The following is a 22,985-nucleotide window of genomic DNA, read 5'->3' on the forward strand; positions in this document are numbered from 1 at the left end:
AGTTTTAGACTTTGAGGGGGGAGCCATTGATTATTCTAAGTTAGGACTTTTCTTTTTCCTTTGTACCGAACCAGCTCCTTCTCCCTTTGAGATGTGAGAAACCTTCTCCCACTAGGACAGTCCTTAATTCACTAAATAAGACTTTCTCCGAGCGTTAGAGGCCCAGAAAAGGAATGCAGCCATAAAGCTTCCATAGGGTCAGATGCTGGAGGCAGACATCATTAACAAAAGCTTGGCCAGAATCTGGTAGCAAAAGAGGAAAGAAAAAATCAGTATGATGACAGAGACAGCTGCTCAGGAAGCTCTGTGTGGCTCTTTGGGGCTACTAGGTCGAACTTTTGATTTGGGAGAGTGGAAGGCCATCTGCAGTCAAGGAGACCTGGGGAGATGTTCAATCTCTGTCAATAGCTGATCCTGTGGTTTTGGGCACAGGCCTTTTTGAGCCTCGGTCCTTTTGGTAAGTGGACAGTTTGTGCTGTGGAAATTTATCCTGAGCTTTCTAGGAAGAGAACGGATGGGAAAGCACCAAGGAGCACACTTGGCAGGAAGAAGATGCAAAGTGTAACTTTCCTTTAGTGTTAGCTTTCAGTAGTCTTGTTGTCTCAGCTCAGTGCCTTTGCTCCTCCATTTAGTGCCCTAACTCTTGACCCTAGAGCCGTAATGCTCTCCCCTTTCTCAACCTCCTCTCAAGAAAAGATCAGAAATTAACTGACACAGAGGCCGAAATCACTGGATCTCTCAGCTTTAGCAGCACACATCAGCACCACCCAGAGAGATTAGTAGATCTTTGGGCTCCACTCCCAGAGTCTCTTATTCAGTGGCTCTGGTATAGAGTCTGATCATTTATATTTCTTATTAAGTTCTCCAGTGATGCTGATGCTGCAGGTCCAGGGAACACACTTTGAGAACCACTGGTCCATATCATAGATTTTTGAGGCTGTTAAAGCCGGAGAAGACCTTAAGGACGATGTCCACTCGCCTTCCATATTTACAAGTCAGTAGTGAGTTGGTAACCGGGCCAAGACTGTGACCCAGGCTAGCAGTCTTTCTAATTTACCAGGCTGATGACTGAGGAAGATCTCAAGTGTTGTTGTCCCCAAGACATTTGCATTTTAATGTGGGCCCAAACTCTAAGCTATAAGGATGATGCTGGTGGTTATCATGATCATGAGGACCGTGTCTTATTGTTTGAGTTCTTCCATGCATCAGACACCTGCCATGCTATCTGTTCCTGTGATGGGCCTGTGAGGTGGGCTCATGATTCCTGCCTTCTAGATGAGGTCTTGCGGGCTTAGAGGCTTCAGGTGGCTGGCCAAGGACTCCAGGGGAAGGCCTGGTCTGCGCATACCCAGACCCTTATTCTCACAGATACACCACCCCTTGCTCTGTATGAATGGAGCTAAAGATTCTATAAAGTTAAGGTATCAAAGAGAAAATAATAAAGAGTAAGGACATCAGTGGCCTGAGGACTTATGTGCCATTCATTCTCTCTACCCCTTGCTGTGGTCCTCACTATTGACTATGTTCCTCTAGGACATAGGAATACTAGGATGGGGCAGGCAATCATTGCAGACATCTTGCAGGCCTAACGCCTGGCCATCAGGAGCCATTTGATGCTGCTGTGGCCTTAGGACATTTCCCTTATCCCTCTCTTCTCATTCAGGTAGTGGGCAGCCTCCCTGGGAACCCCATGACAAACCTGCAGCATTGCCCTCAGACCTGCTCTCAGGTCCACACGCAGACACACCACACACAGACACGCAGACACACACGCAGGACATCCCAGTACCAGAAGGCCTCGTCATCTCCTCCGTTGTGTTATCTCATTATCCAGCTCTATCCCATTCATGCTGGTCTGCAGCCAGGAGCCAGATTGACTGTGCACCCCATGGACACTTTGGAAGAGCAGCCATAAGACTAACTGTTCAGTTGCTATCTCTCCTGCCATGGAACCTCTCTGGTTTGCCTATGTTTTCTGGTCCAGGAGCTGATCCAGGCAAGTGGTCAAGACATCTCATTCCTCAGGTGGCAAGTTTCCTTACAGCCTCCTGAGATTGGCTTGTGAACCCTTTGGAGATTCCTACTGATTGTCTGCCCCACATTTGCACATCATTTTGGACAACCTATCCATTGTTGTGACCAGGACAGGCAGGCTCCTTACTGGCTGGTGGTCTACTATCCTCAACCCTTTGTGTTTCTTCAGGCACTTGGTACCTGAGTTCACTTCTCTGCTGCTTCCCTGGGGGCTGTGGTACTCACACACACACATACACATGCACAGTGGCATGCACTCACATGCACACATTCTCAGTACACACTCACATACCACACACTCCCACAGAGTACATGGATGACTTCATCAAGGTGGAAGAATGACTGGCACAGGGGAGTGGGTGGGAAGAAAGACGTTCTCTTAAATGCTGACAGACTGGTCTCCTGAATCAAGCTGAGGACTGCAGAAAGGAGGAGAGGAGCATTACCATGCCCTATAATGTCACACTCAGAATAGCCTTCTAGGAAATATTAGTCCCCAAGATTGTAGGTTCACTGAAGGGCTGCGATGTGGCCCTGGGTTTGCCTTTGTCTAGAACTCTACTCTTTTCACTACACTGTGCTCAAGGAAGGAGGCCAAATCCCTAAAAATCTCCCCTTGGACAGCTGTAGTCACAGAAGAAAAGCTTGCCAAGCTGCCAAAACCATGGACAACATGACAAATTGAAAGAAACCACCAGACGTCACCTGTGGTGGCATCATTCCAAGATGACCATTGTTGGTATTTGGTGCGTGGTTTTGATTCTCCATACACCTAAAAACATTATTTTTACACAATGATTTAAAAAGGATATCACAAATCCTCATGCAACAACAGATTCTCATCCACTAAACAGCATAGTACTGGTTGTCATTTATTTAGCATCCACCATATGCGAGGCAAGGCCCAAACCATGTCACACTTACTGAAGGGTTTACTCCTCGTCGGAACTCTGTGAGGTATGGACCGTGTCGCATCCAGGAGAACAGAGGCCCCGAGATGTTAAGCGACTTGCCTGCAATCACACAGCCAGCAGGCAGTGGAGCTGGGATGCAGATCAATATAGTCGGAGTCCAGAACCCAGTCTGGTCCTTGTGTACCACAATTTTCCTTAGTTTCTTAAAACTCCATAGTAACAGTAATGTAATATTCCATCATTTGATACTATCCTTTACCCCATTGATTCTCAAGTGTTGAACATTTAGTTTATTTCCGACGCTTGCTAGTTTAAACAGTGTTACTCTGAAAATCTTTGCGCAAACATCTTTTCAGAAACTGAATAATTCCTTAGGATAAATCCTTAGGGGTACAATTGCTGCATCCGCACATTTTAAAAGCGTTTGAGTCTCCCCACCAAATTGCCATTCCAGAAATATCACGCCAGCCCGCATTCCTACCAGCAGACTGTAAAATTGTCCTTTCCTCTACAGATGGTCTGGGTTTTCACTGCGCATCTTGTGATTTGGTACCGTGCAAAATACAGGTGTCACTGTAGCTGGGGTTCAGGCTGTGCGTGGCAATGCGTTGCCAGTTTGCAAACATGACCACAGGAGCTAAGACTTTGGATGCTTGAGAGGGCTAAGCTCTACTTTGCTGGAGTGAGAGGTAGATGCCAGGAGAGGCACCGGGGATGCCCCCGGATGGTGGATGCACATGAAGAGGCAACAAGAGTCCACAGAGTCCCTTGTATCCGACGACTCCATCCAGAGACATGGTATGGGTCCCCGTGACCTCCAGCTCACTGAATTTCAGCAGCTCCACAAGCCGCCTCTGTTTGCAGAGCTGGAGTGGGAGAGCTCTGAGTGCTCTGCCCTGGGAAGTCCCCAGCAGGCGAGAACACTAGGAGCGGCTTCCTTCCCCAGCCCAAGCAGGCAGAGGGGAGAGCCAGAGCAACTGGGCCCTCCCCTTGACCTGGCTCTGCCATTCACGATCTGGGTTTGTTTGGGGCAAGTCACTTTCTTTCTCTGAATCTCAGTTGCTTTGTCTGCAGAAGGGGATTCGTGTTCTGCTCCTCACAGTGATCCCAGGGATGGAGAAGGAATCAGGTTCCCGAAGGTCCAGGTAGCCAGCAGGGACTCTACACCTGCTCTGTCCCTGGCTCTGCAGACACCTGACGTCCTTCAGCACTTCCCTTCCAGTAACATTCATGTTTGACGTTTCAGTACCAGCATTCTTGTTTTGGGGAGCGACGCGGCTGTTTGCCCATTTCCAAGAGCACTTAGAACGGAGTAGAAGAGCATAATGAAGTTCTTGCTTCCGAGGCTGTTGTCTCTGAAAGCTGGTGCTCCGTGTGAGTTCTGGGAAGGGTGGAATCAGCGGTGCCGAGAAAGGCAGTGCCGTCTCGTTTTAGGATCAGTGTGGAGCAATGGAGTGAGTCTTCCAATATCCCAGCACACCCTCGGCTTTGTGTATTGCGCCCCAACGTTCCTCCAGACATAGAGGCGGATCGCTTTCCCCCAGATTTTGGGAAAGGTGCTGCAAGCGCTGAGGCCAGGCACCTCATGTCTCCATCCCTTCCCGTTCATAGTGTTCCAGCATGGGCGCAGCGCAGCAGAGCGGACTTCAGGGAAGGCCGTGGGTCCTGTTCACTAAGATGCTTGCAGGGACATAGGTCGGGGTGGCCTGTCTACCTGCTGCTCTCCTGACTTCCTGGGGTTGGATGTCCAGACCCCTTTGACTTTCCCTCTTATGGAAGCTGTTCTTGGCCTCCTGCCCCCGAGTCTCCGCATCTTTTCATTTTTATGTCTGAACCTCGTGTTTTTCCTTTTCCTTCCAGGGAAAAGGGGAAAATGAAACAAAGCAGAACGTTTAGAGGCATCCCAGGGAAATACGGGTTGGGTTGTATTTGGGTAACGTCTGGGAGATTGGAGAGCTCTGTAGGAGCCCGTGTTCTATTGACAGGCAGCGGCACATGGGGGAGCCGAGATAGTGTGGGATAGCACGGACCGGGCAACAAGATTAAAGAACAGCCTTTAAGCACCTTGTCCCACGAATCACCAATACCCCTCCGTTAGGTTTTGGCAGATGACATGTGTACAGAACAGTAATAATACTTCATCCATCCTATTGTTTTCTGCTACTTTCACTTTGTATTATGTGCTTCTGCACATGGACATATCCATGTGCACACACGCCAGGCGTGGTGGATAGGCGGCGCAGGACGAGGAGGTGGATAGGGCCCAGGGACAACTGGTTCTGGTCCTATGAAGGAGAAGCATGTGTTAGAATTTGGGTGTGTGTTGGCGGGGGCTGTGCGGACCTCATTCCACGCGGGGACAAGAGGGTCTATAGCAAGGGGACATGACCATGACGGATGGGGTGTTCGGGCTTCTTATAACGAGTGTCTGAAATGTTCCTGAGGGCAGACCCAGAGCTAAGAAGGCTTCTGTGCTGCACAGGAAGATAGGGAGACATCTGCGAGGCCCAGAAAGTTTCCCTGGAAACTACGGGACTGGGAAGCCCAGGGAAGGGTCTGGGGCTGCATTTACTCCATGCTGAGAGGAGGATGAAGGAAGCTCTGAGAGGCTGGGGTGTGGGGAATGGAGAGTATGTCATAAAGATTGAAGGGCCTCTGGCGTGGCTCTCCTACAAGATCCCCTCCGGATCCCCCTGTTGGCCGTCGTCAGGTCAATTTGGGATCGTGCTTCTTGAAGCAAATGTAGGAAACAGAAGAGTTAATTTAGTCCCCACTTACAAATGGGGAGACCGCCTGTGTGGGGTGCCAGGCATCCCAAGAAAGAGAACCACCTTCCCCTCTTCCCTCCGCTGCCTGGTCGCCGGGGCTCGCCGCTGGGCCATCGTAGCATCTTAGCATCGCTTCTGCGGGCTTCCTGCCGTCTCACGCAGGCCTGACACCAAAGATGTTTCCTTCACGCACCTGTGCTCACCTGTCCCTGAGCCCGCAGTGCAGCCACCAGGGCCGGGGCCGGACGGAAGGAAGGTGGCCCATGGCCATGCGGCCTTCGTCAGCATCGGTTTCCGCTCGATCGGGCCAGCTTCTTTCCTCTTCCTCCTTGGAGCCCCACGTGAAAGGTGGCAGCGAACCCCGTCTTCCTTCTTCCTCCACCATGACCTGCCCTTTTGAAATCCTACAAATAACAACGTCTGATTGTCCCGTTGAATTGCGAGCGTGAATGTGAATGGCTCCAAAGGCAGGACGAAGCCAAATATTAGGTCCTAAGTCAACGTTTTGCTGAGAAACTCGGATACTAAGAGGTTGAAAATGTCTGTCTTTTCCTGAGAAAACTTGTTTGCCGGCAGGAAAAAAATTTCAAAGACTGTTGTCTTCCCATGTGGGGGGCGGGAGAGGAGGGTGATTTCGCAAGCAGGGCCAGAGTCCTTTAGGGCTTGGATTGGCTTGGCCCAGGAGCAAGGCTTTGCAGTGATATTTGGATGGCTCCCTGGGGCCGGGCCCACGGCGGGCGGGCACCTGTGTCATCTCTTACAAGGTCCTTGGGCACAATTGTATGAGTGGCCGGGAGTAGCGGCTTCCTGCCGGGGGCGGGGGGCACCACACTCTACCCACAAACCCTTTGGATGGAAAACTTCTGAAGAGAAAATGAGCTATTCTGGCCCGTTCTAGTAGGCGTGGCCCTGGGTGGGATGGCTCGGGGCCCTGAGCCCCCAGCTCATGGGCGCCCCCACCTCAAGGGAGCCCCCAGCTCATGGGCACCCCCAGCTCAAGGGCACCCCCAGCTCAAGGGAGCCCCCAGCTCACAGGCGCCCCCAGCTCGCGGGTGTCCCCAGCTCACGGGAGCCCCAGCTCAAGGGAGCCCCCAGCTCAAGGGCATCCCCAGCTCAAGGAGCCCCCAGCTCGTGGGTGCCCCCAGCTCACGGGCATCCCCAGCTCAAGGGAGCCCCCAGCTCAAGGGGACCATGCAGCAGGCCCGCGAGGGACCAGCAAGCCCACCGCCCAGGGTCGCAGTGGCCCAGCCTGCCCCCAGCCCTCGGGGGAGGGAGGAAGTGACAAAGGGGCATCTGTGCGCTCTCTGCGGAGTCAGAACCCCGCGCTTGGCCGCATCGGGAACAGTAGGCTCTGTTTTCAGGGGGTCCAGTGACGGCGTCTCGGGTGCTTCTCCTTCCATGAAGCAGAGCCGTTGCCTCCCCTCTGAGTCCGCAGGCGGCGGGCAGAGTCTTGGTTAAGGCCCAGAGACCAGACGAGTGCTGCGGCTGTGCGTGAGCGCGTGGGCCTCCATGTGGCCGCGGGCAGGTGCCTCATGGAAAGGTGTGCAGCCGTCGGGCGACGGGGAAGCCTGCTGCGTGCGCTCCTGCACACGTGGGTGCGCGTGCCCCGGCATCTGCACTTGCACACACATGCCAATGTGTGTATGTGTATGTGTTGGTGCAGCTCCGTGTACACGGGGACACTGTGGGGACCCTGAAAGGTGGCACCATAGTCACCGGGACCCTGAGCTCAAAGAGTCCTCACCTTGCAGGGCGGGACGGGACTTGGCGGTGAAGTCATGGCCACTGGGGCGCTGCAACCAGGGCTGCTTCCACGCTCACCCTGAGCAGGGGCCAGGTTGAGTCCTAAGCAGGAATACCAGGTGGGGACCAATAGGTGCCCCTGTGTGTCCGAGGTCCCTGGCTCACCCTTGTGCACTCCCCAAGGACAGGGCCCACCTGAGGGCGAGCCCCCAAGGGGAGCTCGTGGCCAGGCTGGTGGGCAGGGGCCGCGCGAGGGTCCCGCAGATCCCACGGGGGCTGCCCGCGCCTCAGACTGACTCGAGCCTGCCTGACTTGCTGTGATTTTGGTCTTTCAGGCGAAGAAGGGGAGCTACGCCTTTCTGTGGGACGTGGCGGTGGTGGAGTACGCGGCCCTTACAGACGACGACTGCTCCGTGACCGTCACCGGCAACAGCGTCAGCAGCAAGGGCTACGGGATCGCCCTGCAGCACGGCAGCCCCTACAGGGACCTCTTCTCCCAGAGGTGGGCGCCGTCCGCCCGGGCCCGGGGGGTGGCCTTCCCCTGGGATGAGGGCCGTGCGCACCGACTCCCCGGCTTCCCCAGCACCCGCCCCTGCCCTCTACCTGCTAGGCCCGGGCGGCCCGAGCCAAAGAGGCCAAGTACCTGGTCCCTCCTGCGGGGGCACAGGCCGTGCTGTGGCCATGGGCGCCCACGCGGGGCACTCAGGGCGGCAGGGAGGCTTCCTTGGGCAGCAAGAGGGCAGAGGAGAGCAGACTAGACCCGCTGGGGGCCCAGGGAGGACTTCCTGGAGGAAGTGACACCTGAGGCCCCAAGGGCGAACAGGACTTAGCGGGTAGGCCCAGCCATAGTTAATTGGATCTCACAAGGACCCAGCAATTATGTACCCCAATAAGTAACAGGAACTCCTCAAGTTGGCTTTCCGTGAGAAAAGTCAATGTGGGAAGTGTCGATGTGGAATCTCAAAAAGTGTGGTCAGAGAAGCACGTTGACGCTGTCGTCATGTGCACACAGGCCGGGGGGCAGATGCTGGGGCCTCCAGGGACCTGTGTTCCACGGCACAGTGGACGGCGGCCCACCCCTGCCCCTCCCCCTCCCCCCAGATCTGCCTCCTGGTAACCCACAAGCGCGTGGGGGTAGGGTGGGGTGGGGTGGGGGTGACAGTGGTGGGGAGGGCTGCGTGGGGCGGGCGATGGCCCAAGCAGAGGCACCTGGTACCCTGCACCAGAGACAAACCGGCGTCCAGCGTGGATCGGCCTGGTTAGCTGCCCGCGTGATCTGCTGGGAGGTGTCCATCTCTTGTTGAGCCTCATCGTGTCTGAGCCCTGAGGCGTAACTCATGCAGAGGGGCAAGAGTGGCTGGAGGTCTTGTTACACCCGAAAGCTTGGAGAGGGTCACTCAGCCAGCTCCTGGCAGAGTCAGGGTGAGAACACATGTCCCTGAGCCCCAATCCTGCACCCATGTTGCCGTCCGGCCCCCAATCCCCACAGCCTCCTTTCCCTGCTTGTAGAGGTGGGTTGGGGTTCTGTGATCATGAGCAGCAGAACCTAAACCCCATCAGGGACAGGCTGAGGAGGACACCCTGTGACCCATCCGTTCAGTGGTTTGTCTGCAAACCTGGGAAAAGGGGTAGAACTAATTACGTTAAATGAAGCTTTGGGTTTTTTTCTGGAATTCAGTCAAGTATTCATTCTGTGCCTCCCTCTGCTCCCTGGAGAGACAAGGGGGAAGGAGGAGCAGAGTCCGAGCAAATGCTCAGATGGAAGGTGTAAGGAAGGAAGGGCTTCTCTCCAGGATGGGTGTTACCTTGGTGTTCGGAGGTTTACCCCACTAGGTTTTCTGAGACAGGAGGCTCAGGGCATTGCACACGCCAGCAGCCTGTGAGCAGTTTTCTGGGGCACATGGTAAGGGAGCTGGTGGGGCCAATGTGGCAGCAGCATCAAGACAGCTGATGGGCCCAAAATAGCACCCACAGGAGCCCAGGGTCCCCACGTACTTGAACTGTCGAGAGAGCTCCCACGGTCTGCAGAAGCAATCATTGGCGCCCTGGAGAGAAGAGAGAGCTTGCTTCCCAGCTAGATTGTTCAGTGAGTCAGGGCAAGAGAAGGGCCGAAACCGGCTCCGAGGGGAAGCCAAGGATGTTCAACCCAGAGCAGGAAACGGGCGAGGAAAGGGTGGTTTTGCTCACTTCCAATACTGTGAGGCCTGCTAGGTGCAGAAGGAATTCCGCATCCTTTGTGTGGCCCTAGAGGGCAATGGACCAGGACCAGCATCGGCGTGTGGGGTCCCAGAATCCAGGCTTGCCCTCATTATCCATGCACTTGCTGACCATGAGGTGCTATTGTAAATGTCGCACCATGGAGACTCTGTTGGCTGCTCCCCCAACCCCAAGAGTGACCATAAACAAAGTGCCTGGCCCAGTTTCCTGGTTATTCTGGTCATTACCCTCTGCTTTCACGAGGAAGCCAGGTACTCTGTGACTGTAAGTAACTGTCCCTAGTGGGCTGCACCAGCCTCCCGATTATCACCGCCTGTCTCTGTGTTGCAGCCCCTCTTGAGCCCCTTTAAGGGGCTCTGTTGTAAGGTGCATACACAACGGTGAGCTGCCCCTACATGGGGCGTGCCTCAGAGCAGCAAGGGGCAGACCCAGGAAGCAACGCTCCATCCCATTGGTAGGAAAAAATGTCTTATGTAAGTAGCAGAGCCTGGTCTTCCCTGGAGTTTCTGGAACTTCCTTTCCCTTAGTTCTGAGAATTAAGCCATGCAGATATGCTCCCTTGCTTTGGCCAAGGGCGCGGGCCGCGGCCTATACCTTAGGAGTGTGCACAGTGGTGGCTGCGTGCTGCGGCCTGTTCGTGGACCGGGGCATGCCGAGCAGGCATTCGATAAATGTTTAACAACTTAATAGCCATTTATGGGGCACCTACTGTGTAGCCAGCTCCATGACTATTGACCAAAAGAAAGCACCTGCAATTATATCTGTCTGGAAAAATAGAACAACTGGCTCCAGGAAGTGGCTATTATCACTCCGGCTTATTCCTAAACAGGAGTACGGATTATCACGGCGCGCGTTATGTTTAGCCTCGTTCTAGGCCTCGTTTTGTGCCCGTGACTTGTTTTATCTTTCCTCTGCTGCTTACATATTTAAATTTTCCTTTTGATTTGTTTTTATTTTATTATATGTTTTCCTAATAAATTGCCTTCCATTCTTCCCGGAATAAATATCAGGCATAAAAATGCATACAATTAAAAGGAAGAGAAGCATCAGCAGAACTAAGCAGCCTGCCCGATGTTGCGGTCGATGAGCGGAGGAACAGGAGTCAGACCCCACAGCCGTGCTCTGGCCAGAGTCCCGTGGTCTCCTAGACCAGAACCGAACTCTCCGAGAGCAGGCTGCCTGCACTTACCAGCCTGATGTTCTGGGAAGAGCGTGGCTTCCCGGGGCAGCGTGACCCAGCTCTGAAGAGCAGCCTTGCCACCTTCTAATTGCTACCGGGGGCAAGTCATCTAAGATGTTCAGCCTCAGGTCTTCAAGATGTAAAAACCGACATAATAAGACCTACTTTACAGGCTGTTAGGGGGATCAGAACAATGGAAAATGATCAGTCGGCCCATGTCTATACTGGACTGGATAGGGCCGCTGGTCAGCGTGGCCATCGGACCATGCAACGGGAACCAGCCTTTATGGAACCCTTACTACTTGCCAGATCTTGAGCTGAGTGGGGCCCACGTGTCCTTTCTTTCTTTCTTTCTTTCTTTCTTTCTTTCTTTCTTTCTTTCTTTCTTTCTTCTTTCTTTCTTTCTTTCTTTCTTTCTTTCTTTCTTTCTTTCTTTCTTTCTTTTTCTTCCTTTCTTTCTTCCTTTCTTTTTCTTTCTTTCTTCTTTCTTTCTTTCTATTTATTTATTTTTATTTTTTATTTTTTACTTATTTTTTGTGTCCCCTCTTTCCACTTTGTCACAAGAATTCTGTGGTAGGAGTTATTTTGATCTCCATTGTTTTTTTTTTTTTTTAAGATTTTATTTATTTATTCATGAGAGACAGAGAGAGAAAGAGGCAGAGACACAGGCAGAGGGAGAAGCAGGCTCCCTGTTGGGAGCCCGATGTGGGACTTGATCCCAGGGCTCCAGGATCACGCCTTGGGCTGAAGGTGGCACTAAACCGCTGAGCCACTAGGGCTTCCCCTGATCTCCAGTTTTTGTAATAAGGGCTGCAAAGGGCAGAGGTGTCCTGCCACTGCTCGCGTGTCTGCAGGTCTAGGTTTGGACTGGTGTCCGTCAGAGCAGGATCCGCATAATAAATACAAAGCTGTGCTGTCTCTCCTCGGCGAGCCAGCCGTCTGCCCGTGAGGCTTCTCACAGCTCTGAGATCTTGCGTGCCCAGCCCTGGGGTTCCTATAACTGCCAGGAGGCCCAGCTTCCTGGGACCTGCCAATGGAGACTTAGGTGATGGCCTTTCAGCTTGAGCTAACTGGTGGACCGCTTCTCTAACGTGTCCAGAGCCACACGGAGGTAGTGGGACACAGCAGCTGCCCAGTTAATCATGGCTGTGCCACGGGAGAGGTCTGAGGCACCCAGCAGCCTACCGAGCACGAGCCCGAGCACGCACCTGCACATGCTGATCATGGATTTATCTCAATGACCAAACACCTACGTGCACAGCAGCATTTTAGGTCTTTTGTGCCGACTTGTGTCCTTGGCACTTGACAGACATTATCTCATTATCTCACCACGACCATTTCAGTTTAGATTAGTGTTCACTATTCAATTAATGCCTTCATAATATATGGATGCAACAAACATCCGCCGATGGCCCGAGTTGGGCCCCACTGCGCTTGCTCAGGAAAAACCATGGAGAGTAACACACAGCCCCGGACCTGAAGGATTTGCTCACCTGGCAGGGTTGTGGGTCTGTCTTGTAAAGATGGGACACCTAGTCACTTGTCCCGTGACACTCGGCTAAGATCTGGTGCCTCCGTAGCCTGCTCTTTGCACCAAGCCAGGCTGTTCACAGCCCGTGAGAGCCATGCTGTGCTGCACCCACAGTGCTGGCAGGTCAGAGGACTCCCTCTGGGCTGTCACCTTCCCTCTCCACCAGTCACAGCCCACGCGGAGTCACAGAGCCCAGCCTCAGCCTGTAGTCGGAGCTGGCCTGCAATGCAGGTGCAGACAGAGACCAGCTCCTCAAGTGGCCACTTGCAAGTGAGCTTCTCCTGACTGCACACCCAGAGGGCTCAGAGCTGCCACCACAGGTGTTATCCCCCGACTGTGGGGGGGATGAACTAGGCGGGAAGAGGGAAGAGCTCCGGTTGGAGGGGCCTGGGGACGATCAGTTACTACTAGCTCAGTGTTCAGACCCCTGCACTACGGGGGAATCCATCAGATACCACAACAAAGGACAACCACCAACCAGACACCTACATGGGAAATAGGAGAGCAGCACGGGCCACCCCACCTTGGCCAGCGGGTTGGAATCCAGACTCCCTCTCAGACCTTCTCTGAGCCTGCGTTCTTGGCTTTTCCTGCTTTACCGACTTCATCTCCCACCGTCCTCCTCAGCCACCATCCTCCAGCCTCAGTGGCCACGTTGTCGCATCTCAGACATACTGGGGACATAGCCGAGAGCAGACTCTCAAGCATGGTGGTAGTCTCTCCTCGTTGAACGCCATCCCTGCCAACCACCAAGTGACTTAGTCAAGATGCTCTCTATCTCCCTGTGCCTCCATTTCCTTCTCTGGAAAGATGGGAAAATGGAAGGAACCATCCTGAAGGGTTGACATGAGAACAAAATACTATTTGTCCAGTGCTTAGGATGTGTCCTGGCACGTAGAATGTGCTGGACAAGTACGTGCTATTTGATGACCAACCTTCCTTGAGGCGTGTGCTCCCCCTGTCACCTCCTGCAACACCCCAGCCTGGACTACCCTCCCCGTGCACCATGTCTTAGCTCTTCTCTTTCCATATCCTAGTATTGATCACAGCTTCTGTCTCTACACCAATTGCTGTGATTGTTTCGAGGTCCATGTTGGTGTCTCTCATCTCCCCCGCAGCCGTGTGGGACATCCTACACACGCGAGGCAGACACTCCTCAGACCAAATGAACAAATGAGTGAATAATTTGGTGAATCCTAGCAGGAGAGACTCCCGATGCTGTTCCTGAATTTGAAAGAAAGCGTCTTTGTAAATCTGTGGTCTCAGGGTTGCCTCATCCAGTTCTGTATTTTCCGATTTTATCCCCAGAGCCTTGGCCCTGATCCCACGTGAAGGGTCCTTGTGTCCTTTGCTATGGAACTTTATCCCTGGGCAGCGAGACGGGGTGGGAGGGAGCATCGAGGCTTTTGAGGAGGAGAGAGACAAAGGCTGATGTGTTTCGGTCCAGAGCCCTCTGCCTGCAGAGTGGAGAACGGGGTGGGGAAGGGAAAGGCTGGAGCAGCAGAAGCGCTACCACGGCGGTTCAGCAGCGTCTCTGGAAGGGCCAGCCTGCTGGGGGAGGGCCCGGGGTCCCCAGGACCACATCCGGGGGGCCAGTGGTGTGGCTCATGTGGATCGTGTCTTGCAGGATCCTGGAGTTGCAGGACACCGGGGACCTCGACGTGCTCAAGCAGAAGTGGTGGCCGCACATGGGCCGCTGCGACCTCACCAGCCCTGCCAGTGCCCAGGCCGATGGCAAGTCCCTCAAGCTGCACAGCTTCGCTGGGGTCTTCTGCATCCTGGCCATCGGCCTCCTCCTCGCCTGCCTGGTGGCCGCCCTGGAGTTGTGGTGGAACAGCAACCGGTGCCACCAGGAGACCCCCAAAGAGGTCCGTGCCCTGAGTGCAGCTTCTCCCTTCTGCAGCCTAGAGGCAGGAGAGCCACACTGGGCAGTTTTCTTCCAGTTAGTATTTACCGGAGTCGCTCGTGTGGAGACAGCAGTGTTTTATTTGGGGTGGGGGGCTGGTGTCGTTTTATGTGGATTTTTAAAGCAAGAGAGCAAATGGAGGGGATGTTTTTGTGTTTGAACAAAGGGCCAAGGCACCAGCCGTGGCCACTAAAGTCCTGTATTTATCTGTAGAGCGGGTACAGCATGAGCAGCGCCAGAGAGCCCTTCCCTACCCTGCCCCGCCCATGTGCCTCCACCCTGACCTGGAGAGAACAACTGTAGGGTAAGAGAGGAAACGGAATTCCTTCTTGGTTCTCTTTGCTTTCACATCAAGGGCCACAGGGCTCTGCTCTTCCAGCATGCAGGTAGGGACTGGCCCCTGCCCTCATCCCTGCCTCCCCTCCCTGCCTCATCTTCACAGGGTGCAGCTGGGCCCACATCCGTCCAGGCCCTCCCGGCACAGGGTTCGCCATGGCTCTGTCCACACTCCAGGTTCTGGCACACGTCCCTCGTCGCGTGTGCCAACTGCAAGCTGATTCTGCCCACGACACTTCCTTCTATTGGGGTTTTACTCTTCAAGCTCTTTGAGGTTGTTTTGTTTTGTTTTGTTTTTTTGTTTTTTTATGAAGCCTTCACCAAGGCAGCCTGGAGTCCGCTCCCCAAAGGGAGGGTGGCAAGAGTGCCATCTGGGGAATCGGGGGGTGATATCCTGCCAGCAGAATCCTACACCCAGGCAGCAGGGCGTGAGCCCAGCCACTCCCTGGCAGGGCTGCCACGGTGTGCTGCATACACCTCAGCCTCCTCGGAATCATAATCAGCAGATTATGTGGCGACAGGCAGGTGTAAGTTCCAAACAAGATGCAACAGCCCAGAATTGGGCCACGTGATGGGCCACAGCGCCTAAGTGGGTCTGTTACGGGGACCCCACGGGTGGAGGTGGTAACACACTCTCCATTCCTCTCAGGCAGCAGCAACTCTCCGTCATCACACTTAGTTTTTGCCAGAAGAACCTTGCCGTTGGACTCAGTGTGTTGGAAGTGTTTGGGGACATCCATCTTCTGCCTTCCGTGTGCCTCCTTGCAAGGAAGCGCAGGGCTTGGCTCTCCCATGGCCTCCTGCTTCCGCTCCCGCTCCTGGGCTGCAGCAGAGGCGGGCTGAGGCGTAAGGGGAGGCCGCTCAGCAGGATGGGTAATGATCTGCCTGTGTGTCTATGGCTCCTGAAGATTTTTTTTGTGAAAAAAGTCACGGGGAGGACCTGCGAATTATTTGAGGAGTCGTTTCAAGGAAAGGCCGCAGATACGTCCCATTACCGAATTGCATCTCACCACCCAAGCCTATATGCACAGAAGCATCAGCGTACACCGAGGGTGGTAGGCTGGGCCTGGAGCTTCGCCCCCATGGGACTAGAGAGGACCAGATCCCATTGCGCCCACTCTGTGTTGTTTGCTTTGCAGAAAGGGCTCCCTGCAAACCTCACTGTCATGGGAGCACTGACGGGGATGGCATGGGCAGAGTGGGTGCCCAGGCTCAGCCCTCCAGGACACCACTCGTGAGCCAGGTGCAGAGAGGCCATTCTTCCCCTGGATCGGGTGTCCTCATCTGCATCCAGTCATCATGTCCCTTCACATCCCCTGTTTAGTGTTTAGGGACAAGCCTGGCCTGAGTGGCCCAGAACGAATGATCACTGTGTGTGTGTGTGTGTGTGTGTGTGTGTGTGTGTGAGAGAGAGAGAGAGAGAGAGAGAGAGAGAAGGGGAGGAGGAGAAGGACCAGCATCGGGATCAATTATTGGAGAGACATGGAAGGCAGGGGTAAAAGAAGCGCAGAGAGATGACCAGGAGACTAGGGAGGAACAGCTCCCTGTGGGGAACAGCTCTCTCCTTGCCAGTAAAGCACCCTGCCTTCTCTCCTGGCTTTTGCATAAGCTCAGGATATCAGGCATGAGAGGTGGGGATGAAATACATTGGTCCTGCCTAGAAAGTGCAGGAATTTCTGCCTCTGCCACTCACCTGCTTCCAGGTAGGAATGGGGACCAATAAAGAGGTGGGTTGGAAAAGCATAGTCGCTGCCTTTCCTCCAGCCCCTCCTGGTGTTGCTAAGAAGGGGTGCACGGTGGGAGAGGGAAGTAGCCCGTCTTCTTCCTGGTTTTTGTAGGTTCCCGACTTCCCAGTGAAATTTCTCCCTCCCTCTTCTTCCTTTCATAAATACGCCGATAGGGGCACAGCCTGTGTCCTTGGGGAATGTGCCCCCGCAGGGGCGGACGGGGCGGAGAGTTTGACCTCTTCGTTGAGCACGAGCATTCTCAAGTGATCAGAGGCTACCTCGGATGTACCAAGGGGACACCCAGCCCCACTTGGGAGTGGTGGGGACACGGGGGCAGAGGTCCTGGCTAGTGAAGAGCTCGTGGGACTTGGAGTTGCTAGAAGCCGATGCTGAGGGGCTGGTACAGATCCTAGAGCTGGAGGGGAGATTGCGAGTGGCCTTCGGGGCAGGGTGAGCCCAGGGAGGGCAGTAGTCGTCATGCCTCCAGGAGCTCCGCAGTGTCAGCATCGGCAGCGGGAAGGAGCGGAGCAAGGGGCAGGGGCTTGCTCTGATGGACTCGGGTGCCAGGCCAAGTGGTCGGAACCTCCTCCCGAAGGGAAGAGCCGCCAGGAGGGGGCTGGCACACCAGGATAGTCGGGGCACGTCTTTCAAACCTTTGACAAATAATAACGGTATTTAATCCAGAACCACTTTGTGTTACCGGTTGCCCGTGTTTTATGGAGCAGCATTTGCAATTAGGTGAGAGTGTCCGGTTAATCTTAGAGCGCTTCATTTCAGGGCATTGGCCATATTTCTTAGGAGCCCGGAAGCTGTCTTTGGGTTTAGTCCTAGCTGTGTTTAACAGCTTGTGCTGAGATGTCTTCAGACTTTAGACACCTACTTGAGGAAGAGTAGTAATGTGCGTTCAACCCCTTAATATTCATGTGGGTTTGGGCTCATATTTTTTCTAAGGAATCAGACTATTATGTAGTTACCCGGTGCAGGTGAGTGCAGCAGGCACCGCGGCTGCAGGGAAGAGCCACTCTCTAGATTTATGGGGGCGATGGAGCCATTGCTCTGAGAATAAAATATTCATGAAATAAAGATGAGAAGCGCACAAATGGGAGATGACATGAAGAGGGAGGGATGAATCATCTGTCGCTGGGCTGGGAGCCTGGAATGGTTGTGCTTCCTGCCTTGCCTGCCCGACCCGGGCCCTGCTGCCACCGCAGACGGGAGCTGACAGGGGCCAGGGCGCAGGGGGCAGCAGCAGAGTCGCCGCCCCTACAGCACCTCCCTCCCCCTGGGGAAGATTTGTCTCCGGGGACACTCCCTTTGGCTCTGTGCCCTTCTCTGCCTCCACTCCTCTGGCGCTTCTTCCCCCCCACCCCCGGTCCTTTAAGCAGCCGCCCAGTATTGCCCTGAGGTCCCAGGAAGGAAGGTGTGGAAAGGGCCATAAAGAGCACCTGCCCCCGGGACGTGCTTGGAGAGCGGGAGCCCACGCGCTGCTGCCTCCCAAGGACCTAGAGGTGGGCAGTCAGGGGGTGGGGAAGGCACGTCACATCCCAGGGCACCTTCTCTGTGCCACATGTTCTCTTCTTAACTGTCCTGATTCTCTTCGAGGACATTGGAGGGAGGCATCCTTAGCTCCAGAGGAACAGGACGCAGAAGTGGCAGGGACAGAAGTGGGATGTGAAGGATGTGTGTGCCGCTGGGCCTCCCCTGGGTTGTGTGCAGGAGCAGGGCATCCTACCTAACGTTCTCCGGGAAATTTGGGGGAACGACAGGTGTTGGGATTTTTCTTGAGCCAGAATGCTGGCTCCCAGCTATGCTCTGACGTCCTATGACTCCCAGTTTCTCTCTTCTGCTGAGAACTGAGTCTGGCCCAACGGCTACGCTGCTGATACCAGACCTCTCAGCCGGGAGGGCGAGGGGAGCGAGTGCATGTTCCGCGCCGGTGATAAGTGTATGCTGACCACACGCCGGCGCGTAGCTCAAGACCAGTTCAGACGTCGACCGCCCCCGAGCACGTCCCGCGCTCCCCCGTGGGCTGCCTCCCTACACACACACACTGGCACTGGCGGCCAACGGTCTGCCGCCTGCCCCCGCTCGCAGCCCGCTGGCACTTCTCCACCTCTGCATCCCCATCGCTTAGCCCCATCTCTGATAGCAGAGCCTCTGGTTATGCGGTGATGGATGTAACTGGAGTATTGAGCACCTTCTGTATGCCAGGGACCAAGACGGATGCTTTACCCAGAACATTAGCTCATCTGGTACTCGGAGCTCAAAAGTGTTTATCGAATGAATGAACCAGCCTGGGCTCCTATAAGGAAAACGTTATTAATGTTAAATTGTGGTGTAATCATTGCAGCTGGATCAATGGCTTTCAATTCTGGCTACACCTCAGAGGTGATTAATCCTGGAGCTTTTTAGAAATACAGATGCTTGGGCTCCATCCCCCAAGGGGTGGTTTCAGGTAGATCTGCGCAACTGTCATTTCGAAAGGCTCCACACATGCTTCTGAGATCCTGCCAAGGACGAAAACCAGGGTCTAGACCATCCTTCCGAGGGGGAATTGGGAACACACAGCCTGGCATGGTGGAAAAGAGCCCAGTGTTTGGAGCCAGGTAGATGTGAGTTCAGATCCTGATGTTCCACTTACCGTGCAGTTGCATGACCTTGAGCAACTCTCTTCACCCTGAGCCTCGGTTCACCCCTTGTGTGCCCGCTGCCACCATCTATGATGGGGGGGTGTTCATTAGCTCTCTCCTCTTGTTGCCTTCTCCTGTGAAATCTGTGATGGAGCATCAGAACTCTTTCTCATGATGCTCAGGAAACTGCCCATCATCTCCCAAGACCACTTCATCAACTGTTGAACTGCTTCGCTCTCACCCCACGGCCATCCTCAGCTCTCCAGCCCAGCCCATTGGAGTTGGGCAAGTCTTTGGAGCAATACTTAAGGAGACCATCTGGATGGTGCTTGTCCCCACCGTTGGGTCTCATTTGCAACCCAGCCAGTCTCAGAGCTGAGCGGGGAACCACACCTCTACAACCACCGCAGTCCGGGGGGAAGCCCCTCGTCCCATTTTGTTCCATCCCAGCTTAAAGTAAAAGCCATTGGACACCACACAAAGCTGGTTCTAACGAGTCCCACGTGTAACCGGCTGCTACATAGAGGATAGTTGAGTTAATTACCGTTTTCCAGCACACTGAATTATTTCCACGTTGGCGAACAGCGGCTTAATTACAGAACTTCATCTCCCTGCAAGACAATGCCTGGGAGAGGGTCGCCGGTAACCTCAGTTGGTGCATCTGTCATCATGTTTAATGCGAGGTGAGAAGCGCAGAGCTGGAATTCAGCCGGACTCGTGGAAAAATGCGGTCTGTGAATTTTCTGTCATATTCAGGGATGTTTGACTAGGTCAGTTACCTGCAGTAAATTAATGAAGACAGCAGCAAGTTTCCATGCGGTTGAACACCGAAAACTTGAGATAATGAGGATGTAAACTGATGTAGTTCACATAAAAAAGTCCATTATTTGAATTTGCATAACATAACAGAATGTCCCGTTTTGTCTAAAATATAGATAATTATTCAAATCACTCCTGCATCTTTCCTCGAGCAGGCGGGTTATTTCCGCCTCCTCCATTCCTTGGCCGGGGGCCCCTGGAGATGACTTCGTGGGGGCGAAGCCTGCGGCCCCAGGTGACCCAGGATCGACCCCATGGGGGTTTCTCCAGTTCTCTGCGTGTCGGCTCCGAGCCCCGGCAGGCCGCTGAGGACGTCGCTGCGCACGTGGCCCGACTGCAGGTGCTCGCAAGGCGCTAGGCATTTCCCTTCTCGTTTTGCCGTCCAGTTGAACAGTCAAGTATGGGCAGCTCCCGGCGGCGCCTTGCCCTCCTGGATTCGTCTCACGTCCGAGCTACCAGCTCTATAGAAGCTGAGTACAATGAGGTCCCGCTGGTGCACAGAGTATTAATGACTTGACTGCCATTTGGGGTGGGAAGGTCTCCCCGGGGAGTCTGTTTGGCTGGTGTGGACCTTCTCTCTGCATCCTGACACGGGGAGGTCACGGGCTAATGATGAGCCTCCCTGGAAGCCGACACCAGCCGCTTCATAGGACGGCTTCATTTGTCCTGAACTTGAGGCAAGAGAAAAACTCTTTGGATTCAGGAAACGATTCAAGCTCTTTCCTCTCAAAAATACTGATTCTAGGGTAATTGGGCTGTCTCCACACCTCCACTCTGGGCTGGTTTTTATTCTAGATGCTTTGGTATTACCAGGTCAAGTCCTCACAGCCGTGATCAGTATGCTAGGCCGGGGCCCACAGCCGACCCCTTTTAGAATCCTACTCTCGGAGCCTCTTCTCCCTTGTACCTCCCCTGGTGAGGGATTCCATCTCGGAGACCTCTTTTGCTCACGTTCTTCTTCAAGGATTCTGGGTGGTTGGTCTTTCCCCAGGGCTCTCCTTCTGTTTTGTGTCTATGGCATTAGGGAGAGAGGGGGCTCCCTTCACTGGGCCCCGGCTCTCGGCTCTCTGCCTCCTGGTGGCCTCCTTGGACAGGACGTTCCCCTTCCCCTTTCTCAAGACCCCGGCAAAAGGGGGAGCATCTCCTGACACTTTCCTTCTGACTTCCAGAGTGAACAGGGCTGGGACCAAGACACTTGCCTCCCACTGCAGACTAGTCCACTTCTAAACTTGACTACTTTCCATTCCCCCAAAAGATCCTGAAAGCCCTGGAAAGAAAATCTAAAGGAGGAAAAGGTGAGATTCCGTAACTAACCACTGCTTCTCATGATCCCAAATCCCGTGTCCATCGGTTTTCCTTTGATGGAAACTGAAGACTCTGCCAACGGAGACATCGGCTCAACCAGCCTTCTACGAGCTTCGGTGTCTGCAAAGAGAAGGGAGGGTTATATTATTAAACCCCAAAATTGTCTGAACTTCTCTTTTAATGTGTCCAGCTTCCAAGACCTCTGATACTTGTGGCCTGTCCCATATTTTGAAATGAAAATAACCAAGAGATAGAGGTATTTACCCACATAGCTGTGGCACTGACTTTGGGCCAACGCCAATGAAAGAATTGTATCTGTGTTCTATCGGGGGCACACGAGACGGCTGGAGAAGCAGAATGGGTTGGGGGGGCAGGAGTCAGGCTTGTCCGCAGACTTGGGGGACAAGATCCAGGAGGACGGTCGTGGCGCAGAAAGTTTGTTGAAGTACTACTGCTGTATTGGAAGGACAATCACCTTTTTCTGTCTTTCTCTCTTAGTTCAGGATTCAGATTCAGTCCTGTTGCTCTTGCCTGCATCGTGGGCCTGCATCTTAGCTACAGGTGGGCAGGACACCTGCCAAACCATTGTCCAGTGAGGTAGAAGTAGTTCCCCAAAGCACACAAACCATGGTGTCCTTAGGAAGGGCTAATTGATGCACAGTGGCCTTAAAACAGCCAGGGGTTAATACAGCAGGTTAAAAAACTATTAAAAAGAGTTTCATAGGCAAGAATAAAAACAAAGCAGATAAAACACAGAGAAGGGAAGCAAGGTTGCACAGAGCTGGATCAATATGCTGTAAAGTAATTAAGAGAACTGAATTTGGCGTCTTGTATTTTTTCACAAACTTGAAAGAGTCCATGAAAGACCAACACATGCATCACAGTCAGTCCGGCTGAGTAAAGGCCTGGTACTCTCCAGCCACTCCATGCAGTTTCACCGGCGACATTCGCCACCCAGAGGTGTCCTCAGCTTGGAGCTGGTTTCCTTGCATCGGGAGCTGAGCTCTGCTGTGTGGGGCTCAGGTCCCTGGAGTGTTGGCTCCGCCCGTGGGGCTCTGCGAGCCATCTGTTTCCATCCAGGACACAGATGTCGTGTCTTCCATCCTCAAGCCAGTTGGCTTTCTGATTCTCAACAAGCAACAAGATGCTTGTTTCTTTGCTCTTGACCCGGAATGAGTTCTTGACTGTCTTGTGGGTGGTGTTAGTTTTCTTTTTCTGGGAAGACGGCAGCTGCCCCACAGAAGCCAACCTCTGTCTACCAGTCATGAACTCAGCAAAGGTGCGGAGAGGGCCGTGGGCCTGCCTTCGCGCCAGGGGGCACTGGGAACAAAGAGTAGACTGCAGAGGCAACGTCCTTGCTGGAGGAAGGCTAGTTTGAGACTTCCCGGGTGTCAGCCCACCCATGGAAGGGAGACTTTCACCACCTACTTGGTGGCCTCTTTCTGGGGAAAACCCTCTCCCACCAGCCTCCTAGGAGCTCAGAGCAGCCACAGGGATGGCCCTTGGATTTGTACAGTTCCTTTTCTCCTTTGAAAGCACATCCAGGCCTTTTCCATTCTGTGGGATTTCTAACCACCCTACAAGTTGGGCAGGGGACAGGTTCCTCTCTCAACCTTATGGGTGTCTCCATTAGACGGCCTGTGATGTTCGGTCTTGGAGCGGAGCTTTGACATGGTATTTCTCTAGGAGCTTGGCATCAGAAGCTTGAGCAGTAGGCATGACCTTGCCTGGCACATTGGCACACTCATGCTGCCTGCAAATTGGAGTGAAACTTTGAACCCCTCATCGGGGAGCTGGGATGGCTATGGACACCTGGTCGTCTGCCCCACCTCCTTGGGGGCCCCAAGCAAACCAAGTGCATCATCTTTGTCCTTT

General features: G+C 53.9%; 1 protein-coding gene across 2 annotated transcripts in view; it reads left to right on the top strand.

Moving 5' to 3' along the window:
- GRID1 (glutamate ionotropic receptor delta type subunit 1) overlaps positions 1 to 22,985 on the top strand; it is a 634,358-nt gene that overhangs the window by 609,880 nt on the left and 1,493 nt on the right. Inside the window, exons 14-16 of one of the 2 annotated variants that reach the window (XM_055325892.1) lie at positions 7,795 to 7,961; positions 14,015 to 14,255; positions 14,507 to 14,597. In XM_055325892.1, the coding sequence (XP_055181867.1) occupies positions 7,795 to 7,961; positions 14,015 to 14,255; positions 14,507 to 14,596 (498 nt within the window). In that variant the 3' untranslated portion in view covers position 14,597. The remainder of the gene's footprint in view (positions 1 to 7,794; positions 7,962 to 14,014; positions 14,256 to 14,506; positions 14,598 to 22,985) is intronic. The other variant, XM_055325891.1, reaches the window with a different exon arrangement.

Source organism: Nyctereutes procyonoides, unplaced genomic scaffold (genome assembly GCF_905146905.1).
Source record: "Nyctereutes procyonoides isolate TBG_1078 unplaced genomic scaffold, NYPRO_anot_genome, whole genome shotgun sequence".
Taxonomy (NCBI): domain Eukaryota; kingdom Metazoa; phylum Chordata; class Mammalia; order Carnivora; family Canidae; genus Nyctereutes; species Nyctereutes procyonoides.